This window comes from Arabidopsis lyrata (genome assembly GCF_000004255.2).
Source record: "Arabidopsis lyrata subsp. lyrata unplaced genomic scaffold ARALYscaffold_8, whole genome shotgun sequence".
Taxonomy (NCBI): Eukaryota; Viridiplantae; Streptophyta; class Magnoliopsida; order Brassicales; family Brassicaceae; genus Arabidopsis; species Arabidopsis lyrata.
In genome coordinates this window covers 16155537-16169622 of record NW_003302548.1, presented here as the reverse complement: position 1 = coordinate 16169622, position 14086 = coordinate 16155537, and the positions used below count along the sequence as shown (strand labels likewise).

The window sequence follows — 14086 nt, the reverse complement described above, 5'->3', positions numbered from 1 at the left end:
ATGCAGGAAGGCCTTCATAAAATATAGAAAAAACCACAAAAAATAAATAAATTATACAACTACTTGAACCCAAGACCTATTGTTATTGTAACAAAACATGTAACCAGTAAACAAAGCTTCTAATTCATGAATATTTTACAAATGAGCATCTTGAATATGTTTTAGGAAAGTCATCCTAAATATGTGTGTGCCCTTCCTAAAACATATACAAATGAGCATCCTGCTCTATTCCATGTACAACACAGATATAAGAAGTTCCGACTGATGGATGAAGTACCTACAAGCAAAAAACATAGACAGGAAAATAGACAGAGAGTTAAAATTGAAAACACATGACTAGAAAGCATCATATCTGTATATTGCATTATTTAGGGAGGCCATCCTAAAAATACACGTATCCTTCCTAAAACCTATGAAAATGAGTTTTGACCTTCTACTTTCCATGTGTAGCCAACAAGATTTCTAATGCAAAATCAAACTAAAAAAAATCCAAAGAGACAACAAGATTAGCTGCAAAAGACAACAACATTCCTGTAATGTCTGTACAATCCATGGATGGAATACAAATGATTATAATATCCCAATTGGGCAAAACTTGGTGCTTCTAATAAGCTCTATAGACTCTGTAAAATAAAATAGTTGTAGCCTGTTATTAGACAAAGGAAATCATGGATTGTATTGTTAGCTGTGATTGAGGAACAAATTAAATAACACTCATAGTAAACTAGAAACTCGAGAGCAACAATCAAATCCAAGAGCTATTAATCAAGAACTAATCACTAAAAGAGTTCAAATCGAGAGCTAATCAAATGGAGGAGCTAATCAAATCCAGAACTATATCCACATCCAATCAAAGCGAGAGCTACACTCACAAGCTAATCAAATCTAGAGCAAAATCACAACGTTGATCAATTTTAGGAGCTACAAACCCAGAAATACATCCACATCGAACCAAATCCAGATCTACAATCACAAACCTCTAATCAAATGCAGGAGTTACAAATCGACATCAAACCATATCCAGAGCTACAATCATAAACGTCTAATTAAATGCAATGGAGGAGTTACAAATCCAGAGCTACAATCACATACCCATGATTTCGCCGTGAATCCAAGAAATTAACTCTCTGATTGAAGCTCTAAGATCGGAAGCTTCAACGGAATTGAAGATCGGAGATTGGAAGCTTTACCGGAATTGAAGATTGGAGATTGAAAGCTTTAGAGAAAACAACAATCGTAAGCTTCTCCGTCGAATGTGTTTAATGTTTATTTTCTATTTTAATTTATTAATTAAAAAGGGATTTAAAAATGCTATTTGTGGAACTTTAGATATTGAGTGCTAAATGTGTCCATAAAACATGTTTAAATGCTATCCGTAGGAATTTCTCTCTATAAATTAATAATTATTAATATATCAATAAAATAATAAAATATTTTAGTCCGACATTATTAATTTAGAAAGATTTTAATATATATATATATATATATATATATATATATATATATAATTAGGGTTTCGGCCGGGACCACCATGATAAAAAAAAGTTCCCCATACAAGATGATTGCCAAGTTCGACAGTGTAACAATTCTTGTGCGTCGCCACAGGATATGCTCCCACAGGTTGTTGTGGAATTTCACGTTCATTAATTACCTCAACATTTCTAAAATAACTAGCCTTTTGATACCCTTCTTTAGCGAAACGACCACTCCCCATTTGCGTCCATGAGTGCCTTGAACCATCTTTAAAATCTAATATTTCGCCTCCCCAATGAACTTCAGTTGCACCATTTTGAAATTTATTGAACAATGAGGCAGGCCAATACCCGACAAGTGTATGAGTACTAAATTTTAACCACCAATGCCCAGAACGGGGATCCTACAATAGTACATCACATTCATTCTCAATTTTTAAGATCCCACAAGAGAGTACTCTTTGAAATTAATTATATGATGAAAATAGTCTAAATTATATTGACCTTCCATATAGTTGTGGGAATATGATATTGTTGACCGTCCAAGGTAGAAACCTCCCTAACAGGCGCACCTATAGCAAATTTTTGGTTGATGAGAACAAAGCCTGGACAAGCAAGATTGTAGCATCCTGTTGTCTGGTACCCATCACTCTGATTTCATATTACCAAAAAACACCCACAAAAAAAATGTTGAATTAAGTTCACATTTTGAAAAAAAAAAATCAAAAGAATGTCATATAGTTAACTTACCGTCCAATAAATAAAGTAGTGAGGTTTAGTATCATTATAACGATTCGGATACACCTAATTATTAGTTATATTGGGAGAACAAAGAAAAAAAAGATTAAGAGAAAAAAATATTTATTTAAAAGGATTTAGATGGAAAACAAATTAAAACCTGCCAACCAGCTTCAATGGTGTTAAATTGAGAATCATGAATACCACCCATAACCCACATTTGTGCTAAGCTAAACTCTCTTGTTGTTTGCACAAAAGGTTTCCACACATTTATAAGCGCTCTTCCACCGTAAAACTTTCCCTTCACTTTAATTATGGCATACTATACATGTAAATACACAATAAAAAAAATCTCAAAAAACTATACATATATATAGATATAACGCATATATGAGTAAGAAAATAGGACCGTTAATTTTCAAATGATTATTTTAAAATATATAACCTCATGATATTCAGTTGCATTTTCTTGTTTAAGGTTATGAATGTTGTTAAAATATTTTTTTCCATATCTTTCGATCGATTCTGCTCGTAAAATATCTTCTCTTCTAGTTCTTATTATTGGAATACTATTTTTTGGACATTTTCCGTTGATTGTCCAGAGTTGAGTCACCGTACTCGGTTGTTCCTTAGAGTTTGAAGATAAATTACTCCATTCTTCTGGGTAAGAACTTGGTCTCATCTACAACACAACAATATTTGAAGAAAAATAGTATATCAAACATATGATATGATAACCCCAAACTCAATTAGTTCAACTATTGAGAATGGAGTTGTATTGTGCCGAGTTTTAAATCATGTGCTACTTTAGGGAAAAATTATCTACAACTTGTAAATCTATCACAAGTATTACCAAATAATATTTTTGGATATAAGGAAAACGAATTAAAAAAGGCTAAATGAACCTGAATAGTGTGGTTTTTAAATAAAGGATGATCATAAATTGGATGATTTTTCATATGAACACAATCTATTATATCTCCGTCTGGACTTTACACCAAAAATTAAAATTAGGAGTTAAAAGTAAGCGAGAGGTAAATAAAAGTGTAACTAAACATAATTCTTGTGTCAATCCATAAACTTAATTGACCTTCATGGATTTAAGAGCAGGTTTATTGAGTTTTTTTAAGAGTCGGTCTATATCATCATCACGAGTAGCAGAAAAGTCACTTCTAGCGACTATCATCACTCTGATTAGAATGTTGAGCACGATTAATCTTGTCTTCATTCGACACATTGTGATTAACAATATCCAATTTATTCAATTTTTTTGCTTTTCGTTTGTTGGGTTAGATGAACAAGTTAATTGCTTTATATATATACCCAAGAAAAGTCACGGACAAAACGAATGAACAAAAATATACATTAACATTTTGATACTTTAATTTTATTGAAAAAGAAATTTAAATAGCCCTTGATCTAAAGTAAAATGATATTGTACAGTTTATATTATGCCTTGAAATAGAGTTGTTCATTTAATTTTAGAGATTTACCCGTATGTGGAAAAAGAAAAAAATGGTAAAGGTATATATATGTAATGATATTTGGATTTTGAAAAGTAACAAATGTAAGATAAAAAAAAAAGGAGAAGATTTGCTAAACCAACACATAAAAATTATTAAAAATAGCCAAAATAACCTACTAAGATTAGATTTTCATAAAACATCTTCCTTTTCCCCTTAAACATATTATTTCTTAACTTTATTTATCATCAAAATATTAAGGTTATAGTGATTGTTAGAAGAAAACAATATCTACTTAATTATAACATATTATATAAAAAAGATTGTATAAAAATGAATTCAATTCTCTTTAATCATTTACTTACCGAATCAAAAATCTGCGTTTACCAATAGCCACGATTCCGATAGCCCGTTTAATCACCCATGACCCGAGATCTATAACAACGTCGTTTTAGCATTTGTATAACTTTTCACAACTCTAGCTAAAATAACGTCTTTTTTTCTTTTTTCCTCTTTTATATTCGAGACAAAATCGATTATGATCATGAGTTCAACTTCCATCTTCTCATTCATCTTTTTAATCATCTCTTCCTCCATCATCTTAAATATTTCGTTCTTAGCTCCATATTAGTCATCACATACTTCCTCAAATCACTGACATTCTCTGCAACTCTCTTACGCTTCCCATCAACCATCTTAATTTCGTCTAAGATAGCTTCATCAGCCCATTTGAATAAGTGATCTTCATTTTCCCTCTACAAAACATAATTTCCAATCAAATACTTTTTCCAATCAACACCTAAATCAAATAAAATAATGAACTTTTATTGCAATTGTGCATCGGTAGAATATTCGGTATATATGGATTGTCTTTCATCTTCGATGTGAATACGGTAAGATTTATTATAACCGGTAAAATTAAATATTTATTAAGCTTCATGTTCATTCATATTTAGATTTATTTTGATCTTATTTATAATATGATTCTAAATCTTTGTTTAAATATTTTAGCTGATGGGGATGTTGAACACATATCTATACTAGTATTTTTGAAGTACATTTTTAGCGGGTGGGGCAAGATGCATTTGGATACAATGGGTATCCGACCCGTTTACAAATTTTGGAAAGAAAAAGTTGTTGGATCGGGTTATATTTAACACAACTCATACACCGGATATTCCATATTTAATAATTTATATATTTAAAAGATTTGATTAAGATTTAGAATTATGATTCTCATATCATCTTTGTTTGATTTGTTTTTAACTGTTTTGAATCATCATATAAAACATAAAGTATTTTTTTTTTTTTTTTGCACATACTGTGTGAATTTTACAAATGGACATATATTATCCAATTGATGAAAAATATGTGTTTAACGTTCCAACATAGACTAAAATATTTAGACAATGATTCAAAATCATATCATAAATAAGATCAACATTAATAAAATAAATGGTTTTTTTTTTGTGGGACATGTTTTTGAATCAACAATAAAAATAAAAAAATATCATTAATATGCTGCTTCAATACGGATTAAATTCTTATTTTTTTCTAATACCACAAATATTAGATATATCAAATCAGTTTCATTTAGAAAAGATTGTATAAAACTAAAAATTGTCCCGTGGTATAATGTTACTTAATAAAAATTGTCAAATATAAATATAAATATCTTAGAGAATAATACAAAATGCAAACTTTTATATATAATAAATAATCGTTAAATTTTTAAAATTACTACTTTTAGAAAACAAATCACGGAACGGGTTAATAAATTACAGTATGTGTTATATTTTAGAATGAGGTTATATGGTGGACGAGTTTGAATCAATATTTATAAAATTTTAAAATATCATTAACATGCCGATTTAATACAGATTAAATCCTCAGTTTATTAAAATATAAATGTCTTAGAGAATGATACAATTTGTAAACTTTTATATGTAATAAATAATCATTAAATTTTAAAATTACTACTTTTAGAAAACAAATTACGGGACGAATTATGAAATCACGGGACGGATTATATTTCAAAATGGGTTTATTTGGCGGACGGGTTATTTATAAAATTTTAAAATATCATTAACATGCCCCTTTAATACGAATTAAATCTTCAGTTTATTAATAATTATCCCGTAGACTCGTGGTATACCATTATTTAATACCAATTGTAAACTATAAAATATAAATATTTTATAAAGAGATACAATTTGCAAAATTTTATATATACTAACTTTAAAAAATAAATAAATATTCTAATTATTTTTGTTAATTGAATAATATATGTTTGTTTTCAAAATTTCGAATCACAATATATGCAGAAAAAAATTAAGATTTTTTTTAACTTTATATATTATATGATAATTTTAAAAAGTTATAAAAAAAAGTCAAGCAAGAGAAACATAATTTTAAATCTTAACCAAAATTTTTAAATATCTATATTATTAATTATAAAATATTACATGGATATTTAAGGCATTATTCGATTAAAAGATTTCCGGATTCTAGATATCAATAATACACCACTGACATTCAATTATAATTAATGCAAAAGCCAAAAATGTTTTTTTAAAATATCTCCGAAAGTGTATACATACAAAAAAATCATTAGTTGGTTTTGTTGACTTTTCTTGGCGACCAAAGTTTTGAAATGGGCCCAATTAAGGCCCAACCTATCACTTATACGGCCTCTTATTAGTTGGTAAAGAAAGAAGCAGAGAGAAGAGAGAGATAGAGCAGTGAAGAAGAAATGGGAAGGATATTCACGGTGGAGCTTGAAGGAAGATCTTACAGATGCAGGTTCTGCAGAACCCATCTTGCTCTTCCCGATGATCTTGTCTCTCGGGTACCTTAAATTTTCATCCTTTAACTTACATATATTTCCAAGTTCTCATCTTTCTTCAAAATTCTAAATCATTCAACAGATTTGTTAGTTCGATACTTCGATTCATATGGGTTTAGGGCATAAAGATTGGAGAATTAAAGTACTTGGATAAAGGGTTTGAGAGAAACTTATATTCTAAGCTGGATTTATTATACTTAAACTCTTGTGTTATTTAGATGAACGTTTATCATTTGAGAAATTGAGGCAATTTTAGCTTATGGTATAGTATTTGTTTAGCTTTGGTTCGTCTGACATTAGTTCTGTTTGAAATCTGACTTCCGCAGTCGTTCCATTGCCGCAGAGGGAAGGCTTACCTTTTCAATCGTTCGTAAGTATAAACTTCCTTGATGTATATATGTACTTGTTCTGTTTCTTGAATTTCATTCAGTAGAAACTTTCCCTTGTCTATTTAACAATGTAGACTCTTCTAGTATTCTGTTGCTATCGGTATATGTATAGACAAGGCTTAAAGAATCGCTGCTACTATTTGCCAAATGTATACACATTGCAATGGGGTTGGATATATGTAGAGCTGATTGGAATGTGAAATTTGATTATAGGGTGAACATAAGTATGGGTCCACTAGAGGAAAGATTGATGCTTTCGGGTATGCACACGGTAGCTGATATTTTCTGCTGCTCTTGTGGACAGAATGTTGGCTGGAAATACGTAAATCTCACCTAACCCGCACTCTCTATATGGTGTCGCTTCCACGATTCTTTAGAGCAGTTTCTGATTTCACTTTGTTGCTTTCTTGTTTGTAGGAATCAGCGCACGAGAAAGCTCAGAAGTATAAAGAAGGCAAATTTGTTCTGGAAAGGTAACATCTTTCTCTTCTAAAGTTCTCTGGTCTATGGTTTTAGCCATAATCTCTGGTTTATTGCAATCATTTTTTTACAGAGGAAGGATCGTGGATGAAATCGATTTATCAACTGAGGTTTATATCGATACTCATGGTAGCACAAGCGACACAGAAGATTCTTAAATGTTACCTTTTTTTGTGGAATAATGTTTGTCAAGAGCAGAGCTTGTTAGTGTAGAAATCAGTAGCCTGTTTATAGATGTGTATGAAACTTGTTGTGTTGTTTTAATATCTCGTAGAAATTAATGTGAACTTGAATCTTTATTAAAATCCAATAAAAAGAACTCATTAAACGAATGACTCATGATTATGATTTTGAAAAAAAAAAAAGAAGAAGTTAAGATCGGATAACACATGATTCGTGTTTAGGTTCACTAAACAATAAATCTTCTAAAGGAGTCCATATTTTTCACGTGTATACGGAGACTAAAAGATTAGTAGAGTATGCGTTTTCATTATTTATAGGTTTTTTTTCTTTGAATCTAGACCGGATTTTGTTAGTTCGATTTTGTTGGAGGATGTTGGTGGAAATGCGCGTTCACGACATGTCCGATTGTATAGTCTTTATTTTATTTTATTTTGAAGAAATTGTAGGAGACTATTCTTAAAGAGACAAAATAAACCTCCTAAAAGTCTTTGACATTTTTTATAATTGTGTTTTTTTCCCAATTTTCTTAAAAGTTTTTCAGTAACAACATCCTTAGGAGAAAAAAGGAAAAATTCTCTTTAGTTTGGTACTAATTAGGAAATTCTTTAAAATGTTAGGGTTTGTCATCCAATTCCAAATTTCCAACCAAATCAAAATTTCCATTTTTCTCCCCAATTGATAAAATTTATAAATTCAATAGCCATTACATGTGTGTAAGAGAGAGCCCATTAGTTAAAGAAGACAAAACGATTTGTGTTCTCTCAAACCTTAACGATTCCTGAATTCTCTCTTTTGTTTGCAGTAACAGAGATTAGGAGAAGCGAAAGCAGTACCATCGAGAGTACGTTACAATGGGCAAATCTTCATCGTCCTCAAAGATAATCAAACATTCCAAAGATTCGTCTAATAAGGTACTCTCTCTGTTTCTCATGGCTTCGAAAAGCTGAGATTTTTCTTGTGATTGAATCGATTATGACTTACCCATTATCTTATGATGTATGTCAATTAGATCGATGAGATTAAAAATCGAAACTTTTGATTTGATTTGTGTTAAAGTATTGATCTTTAATTTGGGATTTGTCATGAATTACAATGTGCAGTGGCGATCGGTGAAGAAGAAGAAGAAGAGTAAGAGAAACAAATCAAAGAAGATTCGTCGGATTAAAGAGAGTGAATCTAGTGGTTCTGATTCTTCTTTGTATTCTAGTTCAGAAGATGATTACAGGAGAAAGAAGAAGCGTAGATCCAAATTGAGCAAGAAGAGGTCACGTAAGAGGTATTCTAGTAGTGAGAGTGATGATGACGATGATGATGATGATTCTCGTCTTTTAAAGAAGAAGAAAAGATCGAAGAGGAAAGACGAATATGTAGGGAAGAAGAAGAAGAAAGTTGTCTCAAGAAAGAGACGTAAGAGAGATTTGAGTTCAAGCTCGACTAGTAGTGAGCAGAGCGATAATGACGGTAGTGAGAGTGATGGGAAGAGAAGGTCTAGGGATAGAGGAAGAAGACTTGGTGAGGTTAAGGATGCGCGGAGTAGAAGTAGAGATGGGTTGGAAGGAGAGAGTGAAGAACCTGATGAGTGCTGGCAAGTGGAAGGTGAAGTTATACCCGAGAAGAATCCTAGAAGGCTTAAATCGATTGTTGTTGTATCATATAGTTATGGGAATGATGAGAGAAAGGAAGAAGATGACCGAGATGTCTATATGACACGCGGTGGCAACAGAGAGTTAGGAGATAGTGAGGAATCTGATGAGAGAGATGGTGAAACTACTGTCTCTTATTCTAGAACTCGTGCTGATTACAACGGACTTAAAACTGTTGGTTATGATGAGTTTGGTGAAAGTAATAGCATGAAAGATGATAACCTGGAAGCCATTCTAAAGAAAAGAGCACTGGAGAATCTAAAAAGATTTCGTGGAGTGACCCAAAAGAGTGGAATAGCTAAAAAAGAGGTGTCTTCTGTTTCAGAAGGAGAACCTATGCAAATTGAATCTGAAAAAGTTGAGGAGTCACAAGACCATGGTCTCATGGAGCAGAAGGTTTGTGATTCTGAGGTCAGCAAAGATCTCGAGACTTTAGAAAAGATTTTACATGTTGTTAATGTTAAGGAATCTGGAACAGCATTGGCTAATTCTGCCTCTCAACAAGATCAGCAATCTGGTGATACTGCCAAGGTTAAAGCTAGTTCTGGTATTAGCTCTTGTTCAACCAAACGAAAGTTGGTTAGACCGGTATTGGGGAAAGATAGTTTAAATCTAGCTAGCAGGAAAGAAGCAACTGGTAGCCAAGATGTTGAAGCTGAGAGCATCGGTGGCAGTACCATTGACAAGAATTGTTTAGAAAGTACTCTAGCTTTGGTAACAAAGAATGAAGGTGAACACATAGAACCAACAAAAGTTCGTTCTACTCTCAACGCAGAGTCTTCTTCTCATGCTGACACTGAGGCGGTAGATGAAATCAAAGGAAGGTCTCAGTCTGAACAGAAAATGGATGAAACAAAAGATGAGTCACAGTACGAACAGAAAACGATGACTGTGATGAGGGGTGGAGAAATGGTTCAGGTAAAGTTTCTGCAATTCTTGAATTATTGATTTCCTTGTAGTTTCCAGGTCTAACTATATGAGTCCTAACTTTTTCTTTTGAATTTTTTGTTCAGGTGAGTTACAAGGTCTACATTCCTAAGAAGACCTCTTCTTTGGGTAGAAGAAAACTCAACAGGTGAAGCGACAACATGAAGATAGTCTATGTCTGACAGATTTTTTTTGTTTTCTGTAGAATTTAAACACAATGGTTACAACCAGAGTTGGTGACAACACGAAATTTCGAATTATCATAGACTTGAATCTTTGAACACATCAATGAAGAGTACATTAAGTTTCATGTCCTGTGTAGTTGTAGCCTCTTAGACAACTCTATTAAGGCTGATCTGTTCTTAATGTCTGATGACTAGGCACTTTTGTTCTTGCCTTCGCTTTGCTACTGCTTTTGATGTTATTGTCTGTTTTCTGATATAACACTGAAGAAGTGATTAATTATCAATAAACTTCCCTTTCTTGGTACCGCTCATGCAAACCCAATCACCTATTGTAGCTACAGAAATGTCCTCCAAGAAGGGAGAGTACCGTTCTATTATATTTGTCAACTGCAAAAGAGCCATTCAATTTATCAGTTCCCATGACTTGCAGGTAGGTAGCTTGCTTGCTATAACAATGCATGACTATTGTGATGAGAGATGAAAGAAAGAACTCTTTAATTACCTGTTCCGATAAGATACCAGAAATGCCAATGGTTGCCCCAGGTTTTGCGAATGAAAGGATATGATCCGCCAGTTCCATAACCGGGTTTAAGAGTATGTTTGCAATGACCACATCAAACTGTTGTTTTCGCAGTGGTATTTCTCTTCCAGAAGAGCTATCCTCACTTGGTGCAAGGTGCAGCTCCAGTTTCTCCAAAGGAATGTTGTTCAGAGCTGCATTATGACTAGCAGATTTTATTGCCAGGGGATCAATATCAACGCCAACAGATGATGCAGCACCAAACTGCAAATTTTGAGTAAGCGTGTACGCGATACACAAAGGATACATGAAGATTTGAAATAAGATGATTATGTTGTGATAACTGGTTTGTGAAAAACTGAGAAAAGGCGTGAAGACTTTTACCTTGAGGGCTGCGATTGCAAGTATTCCTGAACCAGTACCATAGTCGAGGAATGCTTCCCCGCCTTTTATCAAACTTTGTAGAAGCAATAGACACAGCTTAGTAGTAGGATGTTCTCCAGTCCCAAACGCAAATCCAGGGTTCAGAATTATGTTTACCGCTTCAGTGACCTTGCAAAGGATAGTGAAAGATTACTTTTACCCACACATAACTTTATATACCCCTTGTATATATATAAGCTGACACTGAAAGAGGGAGGAGATTCATATTCTGCAAATTCAGTACCCTAAGACCGCTCTTTGTTATGTCAACCAAGGCAAATCATTAACAAGAATATCCAAATGGATGCAATGGTTTTGTCAGTAGGATGAAATTGTTAAAGAGTATTGAATGTTTTATACATACAGGAGGAGATGTCCACTCAGGTACAATCCAAAGCATCTCGGCGATTTCAACAGGCTGAAACAACTCCTGCAAATTATGAACCAAAAGATACAGCTTCAAGTGGCATTTCCGCAAAAAAAGTCAAGTCATTGCGTGAGTTTCTGAGCGTAACTATGCAAGGTTTCTTCAATGAAACAGAAGGTGAAGCAATTACTAAAATGATCCTTCCTTTGTTAAACTCAGAACTCACCTGGTTTTTGGTAATCCAGTCTTGTTCATCTCCTATTTCAACTTTGAATTTGGGTATCTCTTTCAAGCCTATGGAATTTGCAGCCTGTGAAATGCACATTTTCACCTCTTCATGCACTGGAAATATTAATTCTATACATATCTGCAGAGATTAAGACCAAAGAGCACAAGCATGATTGATGAAACTACAATAACATAGACAGATCAAGCCTTAAGATGCTTCCCAGAACTGAGCAAAATCGTTCCTTTTTATGCTTCAATTGTTCAATCATACAAAAGGTTGGTGCTTTCTGGAAATGGAGCTAAACAAAGAATATTAAACCAACAGAGATTTTTCACACCTCTTTGGAAACAAGAGAAGACCCAGAAGCCGCATCTTCGTCGATGTCTTCATCTACAGTTACAGAGCTTGCTCCAAAACACAAGAGCGCCTCCGAGAATGGATCCTAACAAAACCCAACAAGAAAAGAGTCAAATTTCAATCTCAATCTACTTAAAAGAGATCAATGAGAGAGATACACATACGAGGACATGTTTTGGACAGTGTATACGAACTGAGAGATAAGGTGCAGTGAAAGACTCATCAGTGAAGCACGAAGATGATGAAGAAGAAGAATAGGAGAGAGAGGCAGTAATTGAAAAGGAGGATGGAGGAGTAGAAAAAGTGAAGAGGCAGAGAGGTCTGACTCTGTCTCTGAGGATATGGCGGGAGAGATTCTTGCACGGAAAGTGTTTGATGAAATTCCAAGCTAACATTCTCTTTTTTTTTTTCCTCTTTTTCACCCAATTTTCGAATTTAAACGTCTCAAAGGAAAAAAAAAAATAGAGAGAAATTTCCAAATTGCTTTTAACACAAAACAATTTTGAAATAGAGGGAGTATTTATATTTTCTCTCTCTAAATCAAACAATCAATTTTGCAACTTCATAAATATTATTTTCCTTTTTTTGCTTGCGAAAATAGCCAATAGTTAGTGAACTACATAAAATTTTAATGTAGGACCACATGCAATCTATCCAAGATTTCTTATTTACATGTAAGTTTGCTAGACAAGTCAGTTTAGAGCAAAATTAGGAATATAAATATATATATATATCTTGGTATCGTAAAAGTTTATAAAAATAAACTAGTCCGTTGCAGATCTAGAGAAAAAAATTATATGGAGCACCAAACGAAATTTTCCTTTAAGTAATAAAAAATATGGGAAAATAATAATAAAAATGAAAACAATTACAGTTAAGGACATCGAACAATGCGTCTTAGATATGATATGGGCACTTCTTCCAAATGAGCTGAGAGATATTCATGTCATAAGCTAATCAATTAAATAATTAGTAAGAATGAGTGTGGGGCACGTGCCCAACCTCCCTTTACTGTAGATCTTCTCCTGAAACTAGTGGTCCATTCTTTGAAAAAAAAAAAGCTATATTAGAGCATGATTATTGGTAGTATCTTAGAAATATCTCTTAGCAATATTTAAATAATATATTTGTAAAAGTGATAGTTAAGAGATAGTTTTTTTGTGTTAAGATTTTTGTATGATTAATAGTAGGCTCTTAACATGTGGTTCTTAGAAAATTAAAAAAAAATTAATATAAAAATAAAATTTATAATTATAGACAACTTAATAATTGTTGCAAATTGAAAAAATTAAAACATACATGAGATACAATTTATAACATAAATAACATAAAGCACAAATGTTTTAAACTTAATTTATGGAATATTTTGTCCATATATGCTCGACCAAATCGGCGTCTAAATAGATTAGGAGGGAAAGTTGGATTTTCTGCGAAATAGTCGTTCCATAACTGGATGTGTCCTTCTTTTGTTTGTTTTTTTAACCAATCACAATGTGACACCTTGCAACATCTTAAGTTAAGAAAAACATCTTAACTAAGATACAAATCTTAGCTTTAAGATGTTGGTTTGATTATTTTTAATCAACTTTAATCCTAAGATTTGTCTAAGATATTCAACATTTCAACCGATATTCATGCTCTTAGTTGTTTGATCTGATAATTTTTGAATAACTTGAATACGTTGAAATCTCTATAGAAGATACTAATATTAAAGAAGGTAGAGAAAACTCTTTTCCGACACTTATTTATTAAATTTCCAAATCAATACTAAGAGCATGCACTTAGGTGATATTTTTGTGAGTATCATTACCAATTTTTTATATTATTTTACTGTTTGTTATTGTTTGAATCTTTATGATATTGGT

General features: G+C 32.5%; 4 protein-coding genes and 1 long non-coding RNA gene across 6 annotated transcripts; 2 read left to right on the top strand and 3 right to left on the bottom strand.

Annotated features, from left to right (window-relative positions):
• Positions 1-3: 3 nt before the first annotated feature.
• Positions 4-1238, bottom strand: LOC110228317. Its single transcript, XR_002331843.1, has 2 exons — positions 1093-1238; positions 4-277 (listed from the first exon to the last, which is right to left on the bottom strand). It is a non-coding gene; the product is annotated as an uncharacterized LOC110228317 (long non-coding RNA).
• Positions 1239-1495: 257 nt separating this feature from the next.
• Positions 1496-3461, bottom strand: LOC9302082 (the record flags this gene model as incomplete). The annotated part of the gene is made up of 5 exons (XM_021015789.1): positions 3301-3461; positions 2656-2892; positions 2371-2532; positions 1977-2123; positions 1496-1876 (listed from the first exon to the last, which is right to left on the bottom strand). Coding segments are annotated over exons 1-5 (1074 nt in total), but the record flags the coding sequence as incomplete, so codon positions are not given.
• A 2927-nt stretch (positions 3462-6388) lies between these two features.
• Positions 6389-7719, top strand: LOC9302081 (protein yippee-like At5g53940). The gene is made up of 5 exons (XM_002865961.2): positions 6389-6521; positions 6845-6888; positions 7121-7229; positions 7325-7380; positions 7461-7719. Exons 1-5 carry the CDS (start codon positions 6426-6428, stop codon positions 7543-7545), a joined length of 390 nt encoding a protein of 129 aa, XP_002866007.1. The 5' UTR covers positions 6389-6425; the 3' UTR covers positions 7546-7719.
• Positions 7720-8268: 549 nt separating this feature from the next.
• On the top strand, positions 8269-10450 carry LOC9300369 (DEAD-box ATP-dependent RNA helicase 42). The gene is made up of 3 exons (XM_002865960.2): positions 8269-8481; positions 8671-10131; positions 10227-10450. The coding sequence occupies exons 1-3, from the start codon at positions 8422-8424 to the stop codon at positions 10290-10292; spliced, it is 1587 nt and encodes a 528-aa protein (XP_002866006.1). The 5' UTR covers positions 8269-8421; the 3' UTR covers positions 10293-10450.
• An 84-nt stretch (positions 10451-10534) lies between these two features.
• Positions 10535-12768, bottom strand: LOC9300368 (ribosomal protein L11 methyltransferase). Of its 2 annotated transcripts, none has more exons than XM_021033838.1 (7): positions 12386-12768; positions 12202-12306; positions 11862-11945; positions 11633-11698; positions 11230-11397; positions 10828-11109; positions 10535-10712 (listed from the first exon to the last, which is right to left on the bottom strand). In XM_021033838.1, exons 1-7 carry the CDS (start codon positions 12614-12616, stop codon positions 10599-10601), a joined length of 1050 nt encoding a protein of 349 aa, XP_020889497.1. In that variant the 5' UTR covers positions 12617-12768; the 3' UTR covers positions 10535-10598. The 2 variants fall into 2 exon arrangements, with proteins under 2 accessions (XP_020889497.1, XP_002864292.1); XM_002864246.2 differs by having other exon boundaries at positions 11862-12002; positions 12386-12760.
• Positions 12769-14086: the final 1318 nt, after the last annotated feature.

Coding starts and splice junctions, on each gene's coding strand:
- LOC9302081 (XM_002865961.2), top strand. CDS start 6,426: ATGGGAAGGATATTCACGGTGGAGCTTGAAGGAAGATCTTACAGATGC. Junction 7,230..7,324: donor AGAATGTTGGCTGGAAATAC/GTAAATCTCACC, acceptor TCTTGTTTGTAG/GAATCAGCGCACGAGAAAGC. Junction 7,381..7,460: donor GGCAAATTTGTTCTGGAAAG/GTAACATCTTTC, acceptor ATTTTTTTACAG/AGGAAGGATCGTGGATGAAA.
- LOC9300369 (XM_002865960.2), top strand. CDS start 8,422: ATGGGCAAATCTTCATCGTCCTCAAAGATAATCAAACATTCCAAAGAT. Junction 8,482..8,670: donor CCAAAGATTCGTCTAATAAG/GTACTCTCTCTG, acceptor TACAATGTGCAG/TGGCGATCGGTGAAGAAGAA. Junction 10,132..10,226: donor GGGGTGGAGAAATGGTTCAG/GTAAAGTTTCTG, acceptor TTTTTTGTTCAG/GTGAGTTACAAGGTCTACAT.
- LOC9300368 (XM_002864246.2), bottom strand. CDS start 12,616: ATGTTAGCTTGGAATTTCATCAAACACTTTCCGTGCAAGAATCTCTCC. Junction 11,398..11,632: donor CTGAGTGGACATCTCCTCCT/GTATGTATAAAA, acceptor ATCCTTTGCAAG/GTCACTGAAGCGGTAAACAT. Junction 10,713..10,827: donor CTGGTATCTTATCGGAACAG/GTAATTAAAGAG, acceptor GCTCTTTTGCAG/TTGACAAATATAATAGAACG.